Source organism: Nannobrachium achirus, assembly GCF_963921795.1.
Source record: "Nannobrachium achirus genome assembly, chromosome: 5".
NCBI lineage: Eukaryota > Metazoa > Chordata > Actinopteri > Myctophiformes > Myctophidae > Nannobrachium > Nannobrachium achirus.
In genome coordinates this window covers 27,392,920-27,414,459 of record NC_137814.1, presented here as the reverse complement: position 1 = coordinate 27,414,459, position 21,540 = coordinate 27,392,920, and the positions used below count along the sequence as shown (strand labels likewise).

Here is a 21,540-nt window from a genome sequence, read left to right as displayed (position 1 = left end):
GATCTGTCAACACTGGGCAAGCAGCAGTTTGACCTGGAGAACAAGTTCAAACCCTTCACTGGTGAATTGCTCGCACACACAACATCCATCAGTAATTTATTGGAAACATCCATGGGCAGGATAAATAAGATACCATCAGGAAGCAGAAGGGTACAAATGTAACCACTTTAAACCTGGGATCACTATTTTTGGTCGTATGTGAAAACATTCAAAAACCTTTAGAAAATCTACAGGTTCACAACCTGTTTTGAGCCAAAAACTTTCAGTGTAACACCACAATACAATAAAGTAAAAAAAAAATAGGGATCTTTGTGGAGCAACATTGGCCCAGCGTTTAAGGTAGATACCACATATTGGCTCTAATGCAGCCTGACAGTGAGTCTCAGATTCAATTCCTGAGCCTGGCGACCTTTGCTGCGTGTCACTCTGTTTGTCTCCCTCTGTGTCTTGTCTCTGTCTACTGTGTACTTTCAATCTTTAAAATAGGGCTCTTTTTCGTGCTCAATTATAATTAATAGTTAAATGGTATCGAATGGAATAAGGCCTTGATTTCACCACTAACCCATAGGTCAAGCCCATACCTGCATGTGAGGCATGTCTCTATAACCTAAACACTCTATCAAGTGCAGAAAAGAGCCCAAGACGCACAGTACATATAAATCCCTCTTTTTGTTTGTGCTCATTCCAAGTGGAGATGGTGGACTCTGTGGAATCCTATGCCAATCTGATGAGAAACATCTTTGACTTTGCTGCTCTGAAGGAGCTGTTGTCTGGCCCGAACTACAAGATACGACTAGACGCCATGCATGGAGGTATTCAAACAATTGTCCAAACATTTCTGATATTTTTCAAAAATAGCAGATGTACTGTACAAGCTTGCAGTGTGCCACAAAGCATTCTCTCGAGACAGAGTCTGTAGCTGGCTACTGAAGAGGGACAACCCGAGTGGGCGTTCCCTTTTCTTTGACGATGGCTAGCCAGATTGGCCACAAAGTGACACACTGGTGAGCTTGTAGATCTGCTATTTTTGAATATCCCACATATAAATTAATAAAGTGGTTAAAAAATATTGTGATGCTATATTAACCACTTTTTAGCTGGGGACCCCCTGAAACCCCCCCAACTGTCTTAGATGGCTGCCCACGCCAAGCACCACAACTATAACTATAAATGTATGGCTTCTCAGGTGGATGGCAGAGCCCACAGCACAACTATAATGCTGACAGTGGTGATTTATAGTTATAGTTATACGGCGCTTGGTGTGGACAGCCCTTTACTTCATGTACTCAGTGCATCTTGCCAAGAAAATCCCTGAACAGAAGTGCTTATCTCATGCAGAGATTCTTTGGCGTGGTCTGAAAGAGGTAGCTATCTATAAGAGGGTGTGTCTGTCTGTGTGTCTGTGTGTCTGTCCCGAGCTAATCTCGCAAACAGCTGGACCAGAGTCGGCACCAGGTTACATGTGCACACAATAAACATATTTGTTAACATTATAGATTCTAAACCTTTTTGAAATATTTAACTTCAGTCAGTGGGGCTCTGATTGTCCAACGTGCATCGGCTGACTCTTTCAGAGACAAGCTGTCCGATAAGGAAGTGAACAACCATTGAATCTTCCTGAAACCTTGCCCAAATATGGAGCCATATGTCATAGAAACGTCATGGATGTCCGTCCATGGATGGGCCGCATACACAGGAGAGGACCGCATGAAATCCCAAAGCCACATGAAACCACTGACTTATAGGACCCCGTCTTGTTTTTCTGCCCTGTAGCCCCTAATAATCACACTTTGACATGGGGACACATCAAATTGTATGCAATCGAGGCAATTCCAATCCTTTCCAGAAAGCCAGACGTCACATTGTGTTGTTTTGTAGGTGAGGTGATTGATACCGGTAAGTCGCGGGTGTTCACGATTATAACATTCGTCACTTGTTTGCAGGGAATCTTTTCTAAGTCAAAGGCGAAGGTCAAGTCAGGGTGAAAACACGTTGTGTTTACCCAGTGGAAAAGTGCTAATCCATGCCACTCAAGCTCAATACGCAACATCCACTGCAACGATAAAGAGGAGAACATTGTGATATAGAAACCTAATAAGGTTTTCAGCTGTTGTAGTCCTGAGTGTTTGTTACTGTAGATGACCCAAGTCTTTGAGACGATTGGAGAATGTGGTAATAGAAGCCGTTGGAGGGAGTGATGAGGTTTTTGAATTCAAACTGTTCCCAGGGCCTTTTGAGTATCCCCTAGTGTGATAACACTGAAACCAGATGCGGGATGCCATCACAAACACACATGCCCACGCATGCATGCTTGCACACACACACAGGCACGCACGCACGCACGTACGCACGCACGCACGCACACACACACACACACACGCACACACGCACACACGCACACACGCACACACGCACACGCACACACACACACACACACACACACACACACACACACACACACACATACGATATCCACCTCCTGTGAAAAGTCGAGTCTTGACATTGGCATGTACCTTATTCTAACAAGACACCAAAAATTCCTATCAGTGAATCTCTCTCTCTCTCTCTCTCTCTCTCTCTCTCTCTCTCTCTCTCATTTGAGATTAGGTGAATTGCAGGTCAACATTGCCACACCAGTATGTTTTGGCTCTTGCAATATTTTGCCTTTGCATGCTGTCAATCAAGTTATTTCTGGTAACGTTATCATGTATCTTGGTCGTGATGTGATCAAATATTTCTTGACCTCTTTCAAAAAGTAGAACACGCACATCCGATCTAGTAAACAGGTGCAGGACAGACAACTCAAGGTATAATAAGACAGATGCAAGTAAGGACACTGTCTCCCTGTCTACTCTTTGGCAATCAATAGTCAGTTAGATAAATAACCAGGAGGTGCTTCAGTTTGAGAATGAAGCAACTAACTAATACTGTGTGTAGTTTGAGAAAAAGTAGCTCTCTCTTACTGTATGTAAAATATATACAGAACCATTCATATAGTATTTTAGCTGAGCAAATAGCATAAACTCAATAACTCATAAATTCAATCAGCTGTTAGACAACCAACTAGCAATTCTAGCACAATCCCTCCGGGATATGAGATATAAACAGCTGACGGGGCCTCCCTGGCTGCGTGTGCAACACACCTGACATTATTTCTTGATAAGATATGGATGATTCTTTTCTTTTTATGGATGTGTCTTATTATTGATATTTCACACGTCAGTGCTTTGTTGATTCTGCCATTCACATGAATATTACGCGACGATAAATCCACACGATTTGTATTCAGATAAAGGCCGTTTTTTCCTGAGCTGCCACACCGTGAAAAACGCTATCAACCTGTATTATTGAAGCATCAACTATATGAATAGGTCCCTGCGGCATACTAGCATCGTGTCCAGGGGATGCACTTGTACATCAAGCTGCCTCGCGCTATGAAAACAGGAGATTTGCTCAATAAGGCCTTAAAGTGTGACACAAATCTCCGCAGCGTAGTCCCACCCAGACAACTTTAAACCCTGGTACGAGGGGCTGGATAATCAATACAGTTTTGTGAAAGATCCCTGCATTGACAACCTGGCAGCTTGTGGGGATGTTGACTAATGTGGTTTCCTTTCGACAAATTGAAATAGCCATCTTTATACATACCATTTATACATATAATCACCAAAAGTACTTACGTACTACGACCCGACTTTCATGCTCCTCACTACCAGGCAGTGCAGGCTTTCACAGCTTGATGTGCTTCTGTTTCTTGATGTCACGCACAATTGTTCTACAATTGTTCATACATACAATTTAGACATTTAGCATGCTGTTGTATACTACATGACAAACCCTGTTCTAAAACAGATAGTCTGCACACTTAAAACTTAAAGTTGTGCCATGGCTCTGATGCCTGACAGAGAGTCCTCAGTTCGATTATCGGTCTGGCAGACCTTCGCTGCATGCCACTCCCTGACTCTCTAATTTCCTGTCTACACTGTGGACTATCAATAAAGGCAAGAAAAGCCCAAAAACAAAACAAAAACAAGGTCCTCTTCAAGGAAAAGTCTTAATAATCTCTGTCTTTTATTCCACAGTGTTGGGACCGTATGTGAGAAGGATCATTTGCGAGGAGCTGGGCTCCCCTGCTAACTCTGCGGTCAACTGTGTCCCCATGGAGGACTTTGGGGGCCTACATCCGGACCCCAACCTCACCTACGCTGTAGACCTGGTCGAAGCCATGAGGGAGGGACCATATGATTTTGGTGCAGCGTTTGATGGTGACGGGGTATATAAGCTCTATTTATCAAAAATCTAAAAGCTACAAAACATTTAAAAACAGTGTTGCATTTTTAAGCTTATATGTGATCCATAACGGTCGTACCCTGGACTCCTCATGAGTGCTGAAATCTTTACTATTGAGCTATAATGGAGAGCAGAGCACATTTGCGAAGACGAAATAATTCCATTGGATTTTCATGTAAAGTCAGAGTTATACAGATTGATTAAAATAATAATAATGACAAAATTATATATATATATATATACTGTATATATATATATATTGCAGTTTTATTTAACAAAACGAAATGACCTTAGACTAAACTGAAACGAGAACCCGCACTAAACTAAACATTTCCCTATGACTGTCTGGTAAAAGGTCAAAGGTCATGAACTGGGGTTGCACCGGGCCTTCTAATCGCTGTCTGCCTGGCTTTCTAGGACCGGAACATGATCCTGGGGAAGCATGGCTTCTTCGTCACCCCATCTGACTCGGTGGCTGTGATCGCTGCCAATATCTTCTGCATCCCTTACTTCCAGCAGACGGGGGTGAGAGGTTTCGCTCGCAGCATGCCCACCAGCGCAGCCTTAGACAAGTAAGGCCTCGGCCTGTCATCTCACATTATTGTCAAAGCTACACAGAGTGCTGTTATTTATTCATTTCTTTCTTTCTTTTACATTAATGTTATATTATCAATACAGTCTTAGTGTTCTGCCAATTATTTAGGGGCCCACTTGCAATATATACATGGTCCACCAGTGGGCCCACAGGGTGGGAACCGCTGCTATAGACCTTTTTCATGGCAGCCATATAATATTAAAAATCGCATCGGTGAGAAGTGAGCAACAACACGACACACGTTATAAGGCTCTGTTCCATTTCGTGGAGTCTTTCCAGTGACTCAACACTTACACTTGGACATAAATGTGTACTGTCGATGCCTCTTTGGCCACTGGGGCCGTACATCAATGCCACCGCATTGCGTTGTATAAGTACCTGGCTGAGACTAAAGCCCTTTTCTGTTTTATAACCGTTACTGCGTACGTATCTATCTATATAAGAGTTTTTGTATGAAAGCCCACATTTTTCATTTAACAAAGTATCCTTTAATTACATTACATTACATGTAATTTGTAACAAACCAAACAGCGTGAAAATCAGTTGTGAATTCAGCGAGCTATGATTATTGTAATGGTGGAGATGAGAGACCTCCTGCTTCCACAGACACATCGACCTGGATAATATGGCGGCCGCGATGACACATCGTTCCAAAGAACAGCAGCGGCCAATGAGATCTCACAGTGTATAGCCTATATCTGTGATCCAACCTGCATGACTCTGTTGACCTGGATCGAACAATAGTGTCTTAATTTGTATCAATGGGATCACCTGTGAAGGAAGTAACATTACACAACTTATGGCCTGTTGTGAAAAAGGCCTATTGGGTCAAATCTATTTTATCGATTTTATGTTGTTAAAGATGTATGATTTGATTGGTAAGGTTGTCCATTTGACAAATGTGTTTTATTGTTGTTAGTGTTGATATTTTGAGCTCTTCTTTGAATGCTTTTTCTGTGTATTTCCTGTAGAGTAGCCAAGGCAACAAAAATAGAGCTATATGAAACTCCCACTGGGTGGAAGTTCTTTGGGAGCCTAATGGATGCTGGCCGGCTGTCCTTGTGTGGAGAGGAGAGTTTCGGCACAGGTACCTCTTCAGTGAGTGAAGCGGTTTACAGAAATCACTTTTAAAAAAATACATTATTAGTTTTTATTGGTATTTATAAAAGACATAAGAATACAAACAATACATCAACAAGACAACAAGACAAACAGACACTATATTAAAATGCATAATAACATCAGAATTTAACCTATCATTATACCAGTAAGACACCTAAGGTCCATGTCTTGGCCATCTGGCCAGTGATGTATATCGGACCACTGTTACCCATATATAGTACCCATATATGGAGATCCATGTACTGTATATGGAGATATGCTGTGAGAGCCCAAACATGCTTACTCAGTTATTCGTTATGTGAAAGTCCTATGACATCTGACATCATACATAAAATTCATTTTATGCCCATACATGGAGATCCCTGTCTGTAGAACCAGCCACACAGATCTGGGCTGAAGGTCCTGTTAGATATGGGCTTAATGATGACATCAGGGATCTCCATATATGGGCATAAAAGGTATTCTGTTAGTGAGGTTCCCCTGACATCACAGTGATGTCAGAGCGGCAAACCCATAGACTGTAAAAAGGCGTACACAGACAGACGTCTGTCCGGACGGAGACATGATGTGCCGTTTCTCATACTAAACTGCGGCCTTCGGTCACAATTAAGCTAGTAAGTACAAAGTGGAGCAGTCACACAGAGTCGAGATGACCTGTGATGGAACCCCAGATGCATTCAGAAATCACTTTTTAATCGTAAATCATTTTAAAACCTGAAATCTCTTACTTTAACCAAGAGAGTCAAATCTCTTGGCTTTTCCTAAGTTAAAAGTAAAACAACTTAAAACCTAAATTAAAACCATAAGAAATTCAGCTCCATTTCTTTTTATATGGGACTTGAGGGTTCACCAAAACATTCTGCCTTCTCTTGGTTTGAATTCCCCGATAAGTCAGACACTGATTAAGGATGATGTTAAGTTGAGTTTACAGTCAACTTGATTACAAATCTGCCACTGCACCACCCTGACAGGTGGAGACCACATTCGTGAGAAGGATGGGCTTTGGGCCGTGCTGGCATGGCTGTCCATCCTGGCCACTAGGCGGCAGAGTGTGGAGGATATTGTGAGGGACCACTGGCAGAAGTACGGCAGAAATTACTACACCAGGTATTTAGAAGCATCACACACAGACAGGCCTGTTAAGCCTCAGTAACAGAAAAGCACAGAAAATAGCACATCTACAAGCTTGCGACACCTGACAGCGCATTAGGTTCCAATACTGCTACTCCAGGTGACAGACAGACAGAAATATGTTGTTGGTTGTAAGTTTAAAGAAAACAAACTTGTTAAACGTCGATGTGGCAAATATTTACTCAATGAACTTTATGGCACACATTCATAATTCTTCCCATCAAGTTTTTGTTTTTCTTACTACACATGGTTCCCCAAAGTATTTGTACTGCGTCTCTCACAGGCTCTGTGCGCGCGCGCGTGTGTTTAGGAAAGATTTGTTCCTTATAAACAGTTAAACACAGTTTGATAGATATGTCAAGACAATGCATTTTTATAGCAGATTCCATACACAGTGCTTTAGGCAGAAAATAATTCAAAGGCATGAAAGATAAGGATTTAATGGCACCTAGTGGCCAAACTATGCGGTTGCACATTGTTAAAACTATGGCACTGTTATTTACTTAAAGAAGCATTGTAAAAAATAATATTAGTTTTCTTGGAAAGCTCAATGTGAGTAAATGGCAAAATAAATTATTATGAAGTGAATATGATATGCTATCACAATAGTTCAATCTAATCTGAAAATAACACTAGCCTACTCTAATACAGAAATGATATACCCCCCCAAACACAGATATGACTACGAGGATGTAGACCTGGATGCAGCCTTCGAGATGATGGAATACTTGGAAAACACGATAGTGGACAAGTCCTTTGCAGGACAAAGGTTTGCTGTGGGGGACAAAATCTACCAGGTGGAGAAAGCAGACAATTTTGAATACACTGACCCAGTTGACAGCACCATCACAAGGAACCAGGTACAGGATGGACGGACAGACAGACATGAGGCTGTGGATCTTGTATTTGTGGTGAACAAAAAGAATATGAATGCTGGGGTTCAAGTGGTAACCATTATCAAAGGCGCTACTGGTTTCATCTGTCAATCCATGCTAGTTTTGTGCATTATCTTATATTGCACACTGAGGGAGGAACTTGCCCACAAGCCAATACAATGATAGGAAAGAGAACGAGTAGGGTATATTTTTATGTTTTCATTGTTAATGATAATAATTAACCTCGCCTACCAGGCTCTTTCACAACAGGCCGTTTGGTTTCCGCCTAAAGCGCGGAAACCACTAGAAGAAGCAGCGTCGCTTTGATTTGGTTCCCCACGTTTGTTTCCCCAATCCCTTTTAAAATGCTCGAGTAGCCTAGTGTAGTCTTGCCAGTCGCCAACAGTTGGACTAAAAGATGCATATACCAAACAAATTTTTCTAAAGCAAAACTACTCCACATCAAGGAGTTTATTAGGTAGGCCCTAAAAGTATGTCCTTGAGCGCAGGGGAATATTTTGGGTTAAAACTGAATCCGGTTTGATCTTTCTGGCAAATTGTAGTCCTTTGAGTACTACAATATGACGTGTTGTGGTTTCCGCTCCAGACCGGTTACAACCTCGAAAAGTGAAGTGATCCCAGAATAGATAATAATATAAAAACATTATTATTGTTGTTGTAGGGCCTTCGGATAATCTTCACAGATGGATCTCGAATCATCTACAGACTCAGTGGGACAGGAAGCGTCGGGGCAACTGTTCGGATCTACATTGACAGCTACGAGAAGGTGGACATCTCCCAAGACACACAGGTGGAGTGTCTAACTCAGTGAAGCTTTTTCATTTTAAGGAGTTTGGTATGCATTAGGCCATGGTTCTCAAGCTTTCACATTTGAAGGTCTCCCCTTAACTTTGACAGTGTACAAATGGAACCAAATGGACCCGTCCGAACGGGTCCATTTGGTTCCATTTGTACACTGTCAAAGTTACAGACTTGTAAGCCCCAGTGCCCGTGAATCTTTTTACTATTTTTACTATTTACAAATTTGTCTTCTCTTTGTTGTTGAAAGGAAAGTGGTAGAATTATACTTTAGTCGTTATTTTTGTCTCGGATCTGTTGAAATAGCGAGGGACAGATATTGATAATAAATCTGCTTGGAGGTCTGACTACAAAATGATGTCACGGCTTAAAAGCCCCATACTCTGTTAAGTAAAAGGCCTGTATTCAAATTACTTGAGTAAAAGTACTAAAGTATTGGCATCAACATAAGTGCCAAAGTAAAAGTACTCATCATGCAGAATGCCTCATTTCACATTATTTTCAAAAATATTATAAAATATATGTAGAAACTAATATTTTAAAAAGATCGCAGATCTACAGTATAAGCTGACAACGGATTGCATCACGCCGTGTCGTCAACTTGTAGATCAGCTATTTTTGACAGCCGAATAGACTATAGAATATAGAATATATTTCAATAGCAGAAGTATAACATAGGAGCTATAGTTAATTGATGTTTTGTAAAAGTAATCTGAATATGCAAAGTAACTAGTAACTAAAGCTGTCAAATAATTGTAGTAGAGTAAAAAGTACAACGTTTGCCTCTGGGATATAAGAAGATGAATAAATTATTTAAAAAAAAGTAAAAGTACACTCAAATATGTACTACTTTCCACCACTTCTTGGCCCCACCGCTGTGAATGTCTAACTCAGTGGTTGACTCAAACTTGGGGTCGGGACCCCAAGTGGGGTCCCCACATTATTTTGTGGGGTCCCCAGATGATTAGCTTGTGTATACAGTGTATCTGCACATTTATAAAGTGACAATTTAAGGACTTTCAAGGCCATTTTAATACCAAACTGTCAAATATTAAGTAAACAAGAGGCGAACATTGTGAAAATACCCGATCTACATGCTTACAACGCCTCGCGTTGCGAGGCGTTGTGAGCATGTAGATCAGCTATTTTCACAATATTTATCTGTGGATTCCAAGTGCTTGTCAGGGTGGGGGTCCCCAGTTCAAATATGTTTATTTTGGGGGTCAAGGCCTAAAAAAGTTTGAGAACCCCTGGGTCTAACTACAGTGTTGTGTATGTGTTTTTGGAACAGGTGATGCTGGCACCCCTGGCAACCATCGCTCTGAAGATCTCTCAGCTTCATGACAGGATGGGTCGAACAGGACCCTCAGTCATCACATGAGCTTTTGTCTTTTACCTACATTTCACTCCAATATCCCAACTCTTTTGTCCATTTCTCCCTCATACCTGTAAAAAGGCACCACAGTATTCAATATTCAAATCCACAACCTGTAGTTTGCAGTGCAGGACAATGTAGACAAACCCATTCACTGTACCATTGTACCACAATAAACATCTGCTTATTTTGTTGAGGTCTGGTTTATGAGTTGTCGGTGCTTTGTTTGTCATATTACAGTAGGCAACAGGTACAATTAAACGGTATACTGTATCTCACTCTGTTGGAACGCGGACATTATTTGTTGGCCGGCGGATCTCGCCGCGTCCTCCGACGTCTCAAAATGACGCGGAGGGACATGACTCCTGCTGCTGTCCGCTTTGAGTAAATGAGGAAGTGATCCGCGGTAGAAAACGACTGATAAATCATAGCGATTTTATCATTATAATGGATAAGCCTAAACAAACCAGTTCACGTGAACAATACTGATGTCAAATAAGATATCTGAACGGCTACATTTATTTTATACAATTAAAATGTCATGAGCCAGCACAATTATAGGGGGGTTTGCCCAGACTTCTTTTTCTTCCGATCACCAAAAGAAGTCTGGGTTTCCGAGGCTAACTGTATCTTGCAGGTCATTGAAATGTCTTGATAGTATTAGGGAGATACTTTGAAATAGGGCAGCAACTATCACTCATTGTATTGCCGATTATTCTATCTATTACTTTTTCAATTAATCAAATAATGGAGAAACTGTAGATCGGCAACGACATGCCCAAAATAGGGTTTGATTATCAATAGATTATTTTATTGAATGAAGAATGATTGATTATAAATTATTTTTTATAAATGGATTCAATCGAATAGTTCAATTAACTGTTGCAGCCATATTTTTACATTACAAAATGTGATAAATGTGTAGCAATTTGATTTCAATTTCAAATGCATGTGAAATACAGATATAATACTTTATATAATACAGATATAATACTTTATCTTGGCTTTCAGGCTCTGCTACATTTTATCTCCCTGCTCAGCACAATTAGACAACTATCATTAACCATTAAGTGTGGGGAGATAGATATGTTCCCCCCCCATGGGGAACAGAACTAATAGCAGAGCCCACTGGTCCACAAGTGCATAGCCAGGGACACATATGCAGAAGGAACGCAGGGTGAACACACAAGCTTAAATAACCTGCCCAATTATCGCAAAATTATTGCTTGAAAATGAATAAATAAATACATTTCTTTTACTCTTCCCCCCCCCCCCAAATGTCCATTTGTCTTCAAATATTTTTTAAACATTTTCCACTATCAATGTTTCGATCAATTGAGTACAAAGGACCCCATGGAAACAAGTCATACTTTTTTGGGAAAATTATTTTAGCAGATTTTGTACTGTACTGTAGCCTACTTCTCTGTACCTGTCTCTGCAAGCTGTAAGTAATCAATCAATCAATCAATCAAAACTGCAATTTAGAAATAATCTCACAAGTTAAACTCAGGAATTAAAAATTAAAGTTTTGGTATTAAAATATAATTAAAGTACCAAAAGTAGAAAGTGCTCATTATGCAGAATGTCCCATTTGACAAGTTATCAAATGTAAAAAAATATTTTGAAAATGCAGATCTAATAGCTTGTTGATGGTTATTTTCAATACAGCAGTAAGTGCTCATAAAAGCCTTTAGTGCCTGGCCCTAGTTGGTTCTTTTGGGCTTGTTTCCTGGTTGCTTATTTCTCAGAACCTGGCAACACTACCAGAAACGATACATGACGCTGTTTAGATGCCTGCCTCAATAAAATTATACAGTGTGCAAAAAAAACAAAAAAAAAAACAAACAAACAACAACTATTGATTGGAAAACAACCTGTGATATGCATTTTTTTTATTCCTGGACCGACTAACTGACAAAGGACACAATCGTTCAGAAATAATTTATTCACAAGCATGGTCCAGCTGGCTGCCATCAGGCTCCAATGCATTTCACACAACTTCCGGTTCCAGTTTATGGCTCCCATGAGTGTCAATGGCGCATGCCTGGCCAGTTCGCCGACCATACCTTGTTTATAATTTATCTTGTTTGATGCCATGCCTGATGAAGACCCATATGGGGTCGAAACGTTGCAAAATAAAACTTACCTGGGAGCGTAAGACGGTGTGCGAGCCTCTTCCTCTTAATAAGGACCCCCAAACTGACATGACAAAACAAAACAATTTGTTCCCATGCAGGGTCCTTCAGAAGCAAAGATTGGAGTTAAAAATGTTCACATTTATCATAGACATCTATGACATCAGACATTTATCTATGACATAGATGAATGCTCTGATGCCAGTCATCTCCATATTTGAGCAAAATGTCACCCACAATCCTAGACCTCCATTGATTTTGAATAACATTTGCCTCCTTGGCAAACATTCAGTGAATAACTTCCTTGGTCTACTGGCAGCATAGATATTAAAACACACACACACACAGTGTAACATCACAATGCATTGTGAGCTTCATATCAGTTTTTCTATCTTCAGTCATTATCATCATCCACATTGTGCCACATTGACCTTACCGGGTAACATCTTTAGAGGGAGGTCATGAGCAGTGTGCAAATGCAAGGAAATAGTGTAACCATAGAATGTCAGCTTTCCTCCATTCCAGTCCAGCCGAACTGTGATCCCCTGAGGTGTATGCTTTGAATATAACCTACGCATTAATGTGTATTGCATGATTGGCCTGCTACAATTCCTTTCTTCTGAAAAGACTCAAATGGCAGGAGTGCATCAACAGGTTGATATACATCTGTTTAGACCATTCTGCTGCTCTTCTCAGCACTTAGAGAATAAAGAAACTGTTCCCTTATTCTGCTTCACTTATTGTGTTCTGGACCTTGATGTGTTCTGCTGTCAGCACAAATCCTCTGCCAGAGGAGTGGTGATGTGGAAATCCTTGTTTATAAAATGGACTCAAGTCTAGAAATCTAACAATTTAAACACTCAAAGATCAGAAAATACTGGGACTCAGATTATGGTAATACAAATCTTTATTTACAGTTGTAACAATCTGACAACATACACATACATCAAAATACACCATATCAGAGGACACAGATGGATTAGTTGCTGGCAGCTGTGTGGCCTGCGATCTGTACTTCTTGCATTCTGGCCCTATATCAGCCCTAGTTCACAGCTTTTGGTAAACAAGATCATCATAATAAAAACCTGATACAATTTCTCAGTAGCCACTGCTTCCACCGCCGCTACCACCCCCCTCCACCACCACCATAGCTCCTGTCACTTCCATATCCTCCACCACCTAGACAAATACAAGAGGGGGAAGATAAATAATACATTTAACATGCCATCGATCAAGAATAAATGTGTCAGAGATGAGAAAGCCCAATTAAAGAGAATTACAATTTGTAAGACACACACCTCTTCCGCCACCTCCATATCCTCCCCTTGAGCCACCTCCACCTCCAGAACGTCCATTTCCAGCATCATCCACACGGATCGTCCTGCCATCCAGACTCTGAAATGATATTGATAAATTAGAACAGTTGTCATTGTCAAATGTGTTGTATTCGGAGCAGTAACGTGTTGCGTCACCATGTGCCTTACAAAATGGCCACCAGCAAGCCATCTGTGATAATCATCAACTCACCTGTCCATTCATTGCTTCCATTGCCTCCTTTGCATCGTCTACTCTGTCGTACTTCACAAAGCCAAATCCACGTGACCTGCCCGTCTCCCTGTCTCTGATGACATCAACTGTTGACACACACACACACCAAAAGAAAAATACATTGAAGTAGAATTACATCATGAATGAGAATGAATGCGTTGTTGCTCAATAGATTTCAAGTTGTTTACCTTTGGCAATGTTTCCGTATTTGGAGAAGGCTGCCCCCAACGTGTCCTCGTCCGTGTCGTAGCTCAGCCCACCGATGAACAGCTTACCCTCGTCCGACATGTTTGATCTAATGAACACAAAAGAACATTTTTGAATCAACCCCTTCCCTGCAAAATATGTATTACATGAGCCGATGAAAGTCTGTTGTATAACCAAGCATTATATAAATTCAACACAGTTTATCAAATAAGTAGGTCAAATATCCACGTCACAGAACCATAAAAAAAAAATCACCAACATGCATGGATGTGGTCTTTGCCAGGCCCACAGCCTGGGCTTGGTTAGCTTAGCATCAGCTGTGCCAGCATGATGATTTTGTCTTGTCCAAAGTCAAATTAAACACAACACTTTCTCCAACATTGCGTTTGTTAAACAAGTCCGACACCAATGGGTTTTGTCAAATAAAGCTCAGGGTCTGTTGCTAAATAAATACGGTAGACCTAGTAAAAGCCAACACACACCATGAATGCTTTTGTTTTGCTTCAACAAAGCTGCTAGGCCAGTTTTTGCCAAATAGGCCTACACCAAAAACACATTATAAATATCTATAAGCAGTTGAAGTGAAATTACCTTTGGTTCGACGATCAAGTCTTGTTGCTCGGTTGAGTGAAAGGGAACTGTGAGAGATGAAAGTAATGTGGTGTGCTTTGTGCTCTGCTTCCTGTTCTGTTCTGTCCTGTTTAAATAGCGTGATTCCTAAACCCACCAGGATTGAGTTAAAACCCGCCTCCTCTCGATAATCTTAAATATGAAAGTGCCCATGAATGTTAGTGCTGCTCGCTCAAGTGCAAAGTACCTATACCTACTGATCCATTACAATAATACACGCAGCATAATAGGCCCAAAGCCATATCCAAACCATAACAATTTAACTGATAATCAGGAAGAGTTTTTATTTTGAGCACAGTAGTGACAAATTAATAGCTTTCTCAGTACGTTTTTCTCTTTAACAAAGTTACAAAGTTTTCCCTTTATTACGCACAGTACAATTGAGTCAATTTCAAGATTTTTTTTTTAGCACAGTTTATTTTGAGCACTGTAGTGAGAAATTAATAGTTGTGCATTGTGCAAATGCAGGCTTTTCTCAAGTACAAGTCTTCATGCCTCTGACTTTATCCACCCTCCATGTGTCAGACAGCAGGGATTTCAGCCACTCCTGGAAGTCCTCACGTTTCCGCGAGGCGGGTCTTAACTCAATCCTGGTGGGTTTAGGAATCACACGTTTAAATACTACACAGTGGGAGGGGCCAGTGCTCTGCTTTTGACTGTGACCTGTTTAAATATGTCTCAGTGGGAGGGGCCAGTGCTATGCATTCCATTAGGCCTTTAAACTTAAAGGCCCAGTTCACCTCTGGGACAACCCAATCTTATTTTATTGTTGTTTGGGACACGATCAACACAATCCTGAGTTATGTTTTGTGTTCAGTCTGTGTTTTTAGATATTTTAGTATTTCAGCATGTACTAGTGATCACTAGTACATGCCGAAATACTAAAATATCTCAATATCTCGTGTCCCAAACAACAATAAAATAAGATCGGTTGTCCCAGAGGTGAAATGGCCCTTTAATTAGCAAATTACATGTTATTTTTCAAATGCTCCATGTCAAACATGAATATACAATGGAATGAAAAAACACAATAAAGAAAATTAATACAATAACTCATTTTTAAATGATTAAATGATTTCCCCAAGTAGAGCATAATTTATGATAGGCCTAATGCACATGACGTCAAACCCATGCTTGTTTGCTATATTTATTTTTTTCCTCAACTTTATTGTTTAGTATGTGAACAGACACAGCTTGTCCGTATGCATCTCTGTCTATAACACCTTCAATACGCTTTGGAAACAGCAGATGTACAAGCTCATAAAGACTTGCAGTGTGACACGTTGTGAGCTTGTAGATCAGATTTCTTTTTTTAACAACCAAAGTATAGGGTTAGTATAGGGGCCCCCTGGAAAGCCCCCAATGGACCAATTTCAGAGCTAAGACTATGATCTTTAAACCATTAACAGTTAAGGCGTAACCCTTAGTTGTAATTTAATAGCAAAAATATTCGATCTACAAGCACACTAACACACCGCAACCCGACACGTTGTGAGCTATTATGAAATTGACCTTCAGTAACAAGAATGTGAGAAAGTGTGTAAAATGGAACAGCAGTTTGTTTTGTCTCACAAAACGGTCCATATTTACTCTGATAAAACCACAATGACCCTCTTATTGGAGTGTTATTTAATCAGTCTTGTGCCACTCTTATATGTCTCTGCAAAAGAACATTTCTCTAAACCAAGTGTTGAGTGGCCTAGTAAGGTTATCTTTAGGCCTAGGTATACAAAAGCACTTTTTTGATGTTTGTATGTGCGTGCGTGCGTGCGTGCGTGCGTGCGTGCGTGCGTGCGTGCGTGAGTGCGTGCGTGCGCGCCAAGCCATCGTCTGTTCCATTCTGGTGAAACAGAGTCAGGGTGCTGATATTGTGAATGTTGGCTCACTGGAAACACTCTGCTACACCAGTGGGTCTCAAAGTGTCCTTGAGTGGGTTCCAAATGTCCCCATACAGGTGTGTAACTCTGAGAATGTACACATTTGAGAAAATGGACCTGCAAGGGTCCATTTGCTTCCATTTGTTGATTCCATTTGTACAGAGTTTATGGCAGTCCTTGAAATTAAAGAACCACTGTACAATAAATCAAACAGAGCTTTAATTAGTATCATCAGTAACACCTGTGAAGGAAGTCGAAAGACACCCGAAGTAGAACAAAATGGCGTATATGCATATACCCAATTGACTTGATGGAGAGGCACAATGGTGAAGATCCTTAAAGGGCCAGTTCGCCTCTGGGACAACCAGATCTTATTTTATTGTTGGTTGGGACACGATCAACACAATCCTGAGTTATTTTTTGTGTTCAATCTGTGTTTTGAGATATTTTAGTATTTCAGCATGAATGATGATGCATTTTGCATCACATGATGCAGCATGATGACTCATATGATGCAATATGCATCATCATTCATGCTGAAATACTAAAAAATCTCAAAACACAGATTGAACACAAAAAATAACCCAGGATTGTGTTGATGTTGTCCCAAACAACAATACAATAAGATCTGGTTGTCCCAGAGGTGAACTGGCCCTTTAAGGCCTGTGGTGTCCATCCCAATTTGTAGAGACCACATGTGTAGGCCTATGCAGGGCCAAGGGCCATGGTGGGTACCCCAGATGGCAACAATGAGGAGTTTGACATCCTGGCTGGGGTAGTACTGCAAGGAGACACCCTAGCCCCCTTCTTCTTTGTCATAGTCCTGGACTACAAGCTCCGGAAGGCCATCAGTAGACAAGAGCAGGATCATGGCCTCACTCTTACTCTAGTGGTGGCGTTCAAATGAGGTAACAGTGTGTGTGTGTGTGTGTGTGTGTGTGTGTGTGTGTGTGTGTGTGTGTGTGTGTGTGTGTGTGTGTGTGTGTGTGTGTGTGTGTGTGTGTGTGTGTGTGTGTATGTGTGTGTGTGTTGGGTCCCTCCATGAATTAGAGATCAAGCTACAAGTGAGTGTGGAACGTGTAGCATGTTCATCAACATGTTTCATCCATAGAGGTATAAGGTTTCACCTCTTTCACTCAGACATTCAGCTCCACAGCTCCACCCGGTGGGGGAGGGGAGGCATTGTTCCATTGTGTTGAACTCTGATGGGACACTAGATTATTCATAGTAGAACTATGAGAGAGGAGAGACATTTGCCATCCCTGTAGGAAGCTCTGAAACAAATCTCACAAACCACTGGAGTAATCAGTGCCAAATGTACGGTAGGCAAAATAAATAGCCTATAACTCCCAGGTTGCTGTTCATAGCATTGATGTTAGCAGAGGTCAGTAATTAAAATATAAAATGTTTTTATGAAAGCAAACATGATAACATGTTAAATGACACCTTGGATGCTATATTCTATATTAAATCCAATGAGTGTTTCTCTAATCCTTTGAGTGAATGTATCTGATTGACCAGACCCAAAATGAGGGAATGAGGAGTGACAACCTTGTTGGCCCTAGATATTTGGGTAAACATTCAAAGCTTTTCCCATAAGATTTGTCTAAATTAGTGAAAATAGATGATCTACAAGTTCACGGCACTTCATAAGGCATTTTAAATTGCTCTATACCCACCAGTTTTAGCCAAATCTTTCATGCCAACATAATATAGCCTATTAACATCATGTTCCAAAGTAGCAAAATATCACAGTATCAAATGCATGGAAGGATTGTGCCAGTGAAAGTGTATGGGCGTCATAATCACATACATAATACCACAGTTGATTGAAGATTTGAACACATTTCGTTCGCTGTAGGTTGATCACAGTTAGTTATTTGTCCATAAATCCATCTAATGTTGCAACGGTTTTCATCTGTCATTGGAAGTCGGGACGACTCGGGATCAACTCCACCATCATGCTGCCGTCAACTGGAGTGTGTTTACTGGGGTCAGAAAACCTTCTATATACAGCAAAACGGATGGAAAAACAAGAGTATAGTTTATGGTATTGCGTCGCCAGGTACGTCTGCTAAGACGACTGTGAGTTTTGTTGTTAATTTAACATAGTTTAAAATGTTTTAGAAGACAAATGACAGAGGAAACACTGTGCTCTGACTGTGCAAGGGTGATGTTTTGAGCGTATCACTTAAAAACGAGAGTGCTTTTTTCATCTCAGTTATATTGATAACAAAAAGCCACATGTGTGCTAACTGGTCAGCTCTTTGTTTCATTTCATAACATACACCGTAGTTTGTTATAACTTGTTTTAATCGAGGAGAAAACACAAGTGGCACACTATGCCACCTAGACAAGAGGAGCTGTGTGCATGTTGTCTCTATATGGTTCTCATGTGGTGTTTAAGTCCAGCCCCTTCAGAGCGTTCAGTACCAGTCTGTCAGACTTTATTCTAAAGAAGGAAGGAAGACCTACTAGCTGAGAAAACTATGGCAGAAGTAGCACCAGCACCCGCCCCAGCTCCGGCCAAGGCCGCCAAGAAGAAGGCGGCTCCCCGACCCAAGAAGACCGGTCCCAGCGTCGCTGAGCTGGTCGTCAAGGCCGTGTCCGCCTCCAAGGAGCGGAGCGGTGTGTCTCTGGCTGCGGTCAAGAAGGCTCTGGCTGCCGGCGGCTACGATGTGGATAAGAACAAGGCTCGCGTCAAGATCGCCGTCAAGAGCCTGGTCGCTAAAGGCACCCTGGTCCAGCTCAAAGGCACCGGCGCGTCCGGCTCTTTCAAGATGAACAAGAAGGCAGAAGCGGTGAAGGCGAAGAAGCCTGCTGCTGCAAAGAAGGCAGTTAAAGCAAAGAAGCCCGCTGCCGCCAAGAAACCTGCAGCGGCTAAGAAGCCCAAGAAGGCGGCGGCAAAGAAGCCCGCAGCCGCCAAGAAATCGCCCAAGAAAGCCAAGAAGCCCGCCACCAAGAAAGTAGTAGCTAAAAGCCCGAAGAAGGCCGCCAAGAGCCCCAAGAAAGTGGCTAAGAAGCCCGCAGCAGCCAAGAAAACTCCAGCCAAGAAGGTTGCCAAACCCAAGGCCGCAAAGAAGGCAGCCCCCAAAAAGAAGTAAACCCTCTGTTCCATCTATACCCATCAAAGGCTCTTTTAAGAGCCAACCACTTCATTTGTATAAGAGTATCCTCATTTATTATTATATACCATGGTCATATGTGAGCACTGGACTGGAATAATAACCAGTCTGTTTTAATAGACATGTGTGTTAATGGTCCAATACCAATAATGAGTGACACAACAGTCTAATATACATTTATTTATGGCCAAGTTAATACACATTAACGCTGCCAATACAGCCATTTCTCTCACTTTATCTATCGAGCTATCAAACCCACCCACCTCCCTTATGACCTATTGTGAATCCATAAATCACTGTTCGATTCGCCATTGTCCTGACATTAATATTGAATATTTGCCTGCTACTACCATTGTTATAGTTCAAAATCATACACCCAACAGACGGCAAATGTCACATTGCTCAAATAAGCGAGACACGAAGTCCGTATTGATACTTAATTATTGATGGATTAGGCTGCTATACCTATATTTAGGTTATGTGACAATACAAACGTAGAGTAGAAAGAAATGCTATGGCCCAGACCCAGAGGGTGTATTACGCATGTATTCAGTAACACCAAATGTACACATTGACAAGAATATGAATAGGGGAGAATAAATAATAATAAAAATAACAATTATTATGGTATAGAGGACTTGACTAGCAACTATTATAAACTAAGGGGTGATGTGACCAAAATGAACAAGGGGGTGTGGTGGGGGAGGGGTAGGGGGTAGGGCAGTCTGCCTGTCCTCCCTTACGTCCTCAGAACACAGATAAAACGAGGGGCACCCAGGCGCAGACTCCTGCAACTCATGGATGTCCATGGTAGACAGGATGTCCATCAGTGGCAGGAAGTGACCTCACACATCCACCGGGCAGAGACGACGCACCTTTTCTTTTATGTTCTGCTCAAAATGTGTATTTTACAGCGTGGATGGGGTGCTGAGAGGTTTGCCACTCTCGAGAATACACTTTCAACAACACAAAACAAACTTTGTTTTTGTGAGTTGCGACGTAGTCTAGTTTATTTTGACTAGAGTGTAGCGCTGGTAGGGCAGTGGAATTCCTGGCCCTGTGTTAGAGGCTGCTTCCTTGCAGAGCGCGAGGGAGACCCTGGACGGACCAGTCCAGAGCTGCTAACCCTGCAGCGTTGTTCGTCTTCATGTTTCGAAGTAACACATGGATTTAAAAGGCTTTACACCAGGGGTCTTCAACAGGGGGTCCGCGACTCCTAGGGGGTCCGTGGGGATACTGGGGTCCCCGAAATTGTTGAATAATAATAATAATAATTATATTAATAATATTATTCGTTCCCTTTCCTGTTGTACCTTGCTCTTACTGTACTTACTGCACTCTGTACTGTTCTTGTTTTTTCTTTTTATCTTTTTCATACTTCTCTGTAACTTTGTAAATAACCTTTACTGCTGTGCTGCCTCTGGGCAACACATTTTCCCCCTTGGGATAATAAAGGTATCTATCTATCTATAATAATAATTATTAAAAAAATCCATATCTGTATTGTATTTTTTAAAAGAAAGAAAAAATATTATTTTGTCTTTAAATATAAAATATCTGCCTCTTTTGAATAGCTTGTATGTATGAATATTGTGTTATTGGCAGATTGTTAGTGATAGATTGATAGTATTGACATTGGTTGTCAGTTATAAATGGCAGTGGTACATGCATGTTTAAAATAAAAGCATGAATATATTAATCTATTCTTTTAATAGCATATTATTGAATGCACAATATGTTTATACACATGAAACACAATGGTATATGTAAAATTAAGAGAACACTCAGGAGAACAAGGCTGCAGTTCTGTT

The 21,540-nt window shown here is 41.1% G+C and overlaps 4 protein-coding genes across 4 annotated transcripts in view; 3 read left to right on the top strand and 1 right to left on the bottom strand.

The window, feature by feature from the left end:
* Positions 1-10,404, top strand: part of LOC308285909 (phosphoglucomutase-1-like) — a 13,362-nt gene extending 2,958 nt beyond the window's left edge. Inside the window, exons 3-11 of the mRNA XM_080726808.1 lie at positions 1-61; positions 690-812; positions 4,083-4,273; positions 4,708-4,862; positions 5,857-5,972; positions 6,979-7,114; positions 7,815-7,998; positions 8,696-8,824; positions 10,124-10,404. The exon at positions 1-61 is cut by the window's left edge and continues 86 nt beyond it. Coding sequence (XP_080582934.1) covers positions 1-61; positions 690-812; positions 4,083-4,273; positions 4,708-4,862; positions 5,857-5,972; positions 6,979-7,114; positions 7,815-7,998; positions 8,696-8,824; positions 10,124-10,213 — 1,185 coding nt within the window. The 3' untranslated portion in view covers positions 10,214-10,404. The remainder of the gene's footprint in view (positions 62-689; positions 813-4,082; positions 4,274-4,707; positions 4,863-5,856; positions 5,973-6,978; positions 7,115-7,814; positions 7,999-8,695; positions 8,825-10,123) is intronic.
* Positions 1-21,540, top strand: part of LOC308284765 (histone H3.2) — a gene marked incomplete at its 3' end in the record, with an annotated part of 219,755 nt that overhangs the window by 176,001 nt on the left and 22,214 nt on the right. The window lies entirely within an intron of this gene.
* LOC308284652 (cold-inducible RNA-binding protein A-like) lies at positions 13,232-14,808 on the bottom strand. The gene is made up of 5 exons (XM_080725341.1): positions 14,689-14,808; positions 14,079-14,185; positions 13,870-13,976; positions 13,641-13,737; positions 13,232-13,521 (listed from the first exon to the last, which is right to left on the bottom strand). Exons 2-5 carry the CDS (start codon positions 14,176-14,178, stop codon positions 13,466-13,468), a joined length of 360 nt encoding a protein of 119 aa, XP_080581467.1. The 5' UTR covers positions 14,179-14,185; positions 14,689-14,808; the 3' UTR covers positions 13,232-13,465.
* Positions 19,094-21,540, top strand: part of LOC308284757 (histone H1-like) — a gene marked incomplete at both ends in the record, with an annotated part of 31,633 nt that continues 29,186 nt past the window's right edge. The window contains one exon of the mRNA XM_080725487.1: positions 19,094-19,615. Within this exon, the coding sequence (XP_080581613.1) occupies positions 19,094-19,615 (522 nt within the window). The remainder of the gene's footprint in view (positions 19,616-21,540) is intronic.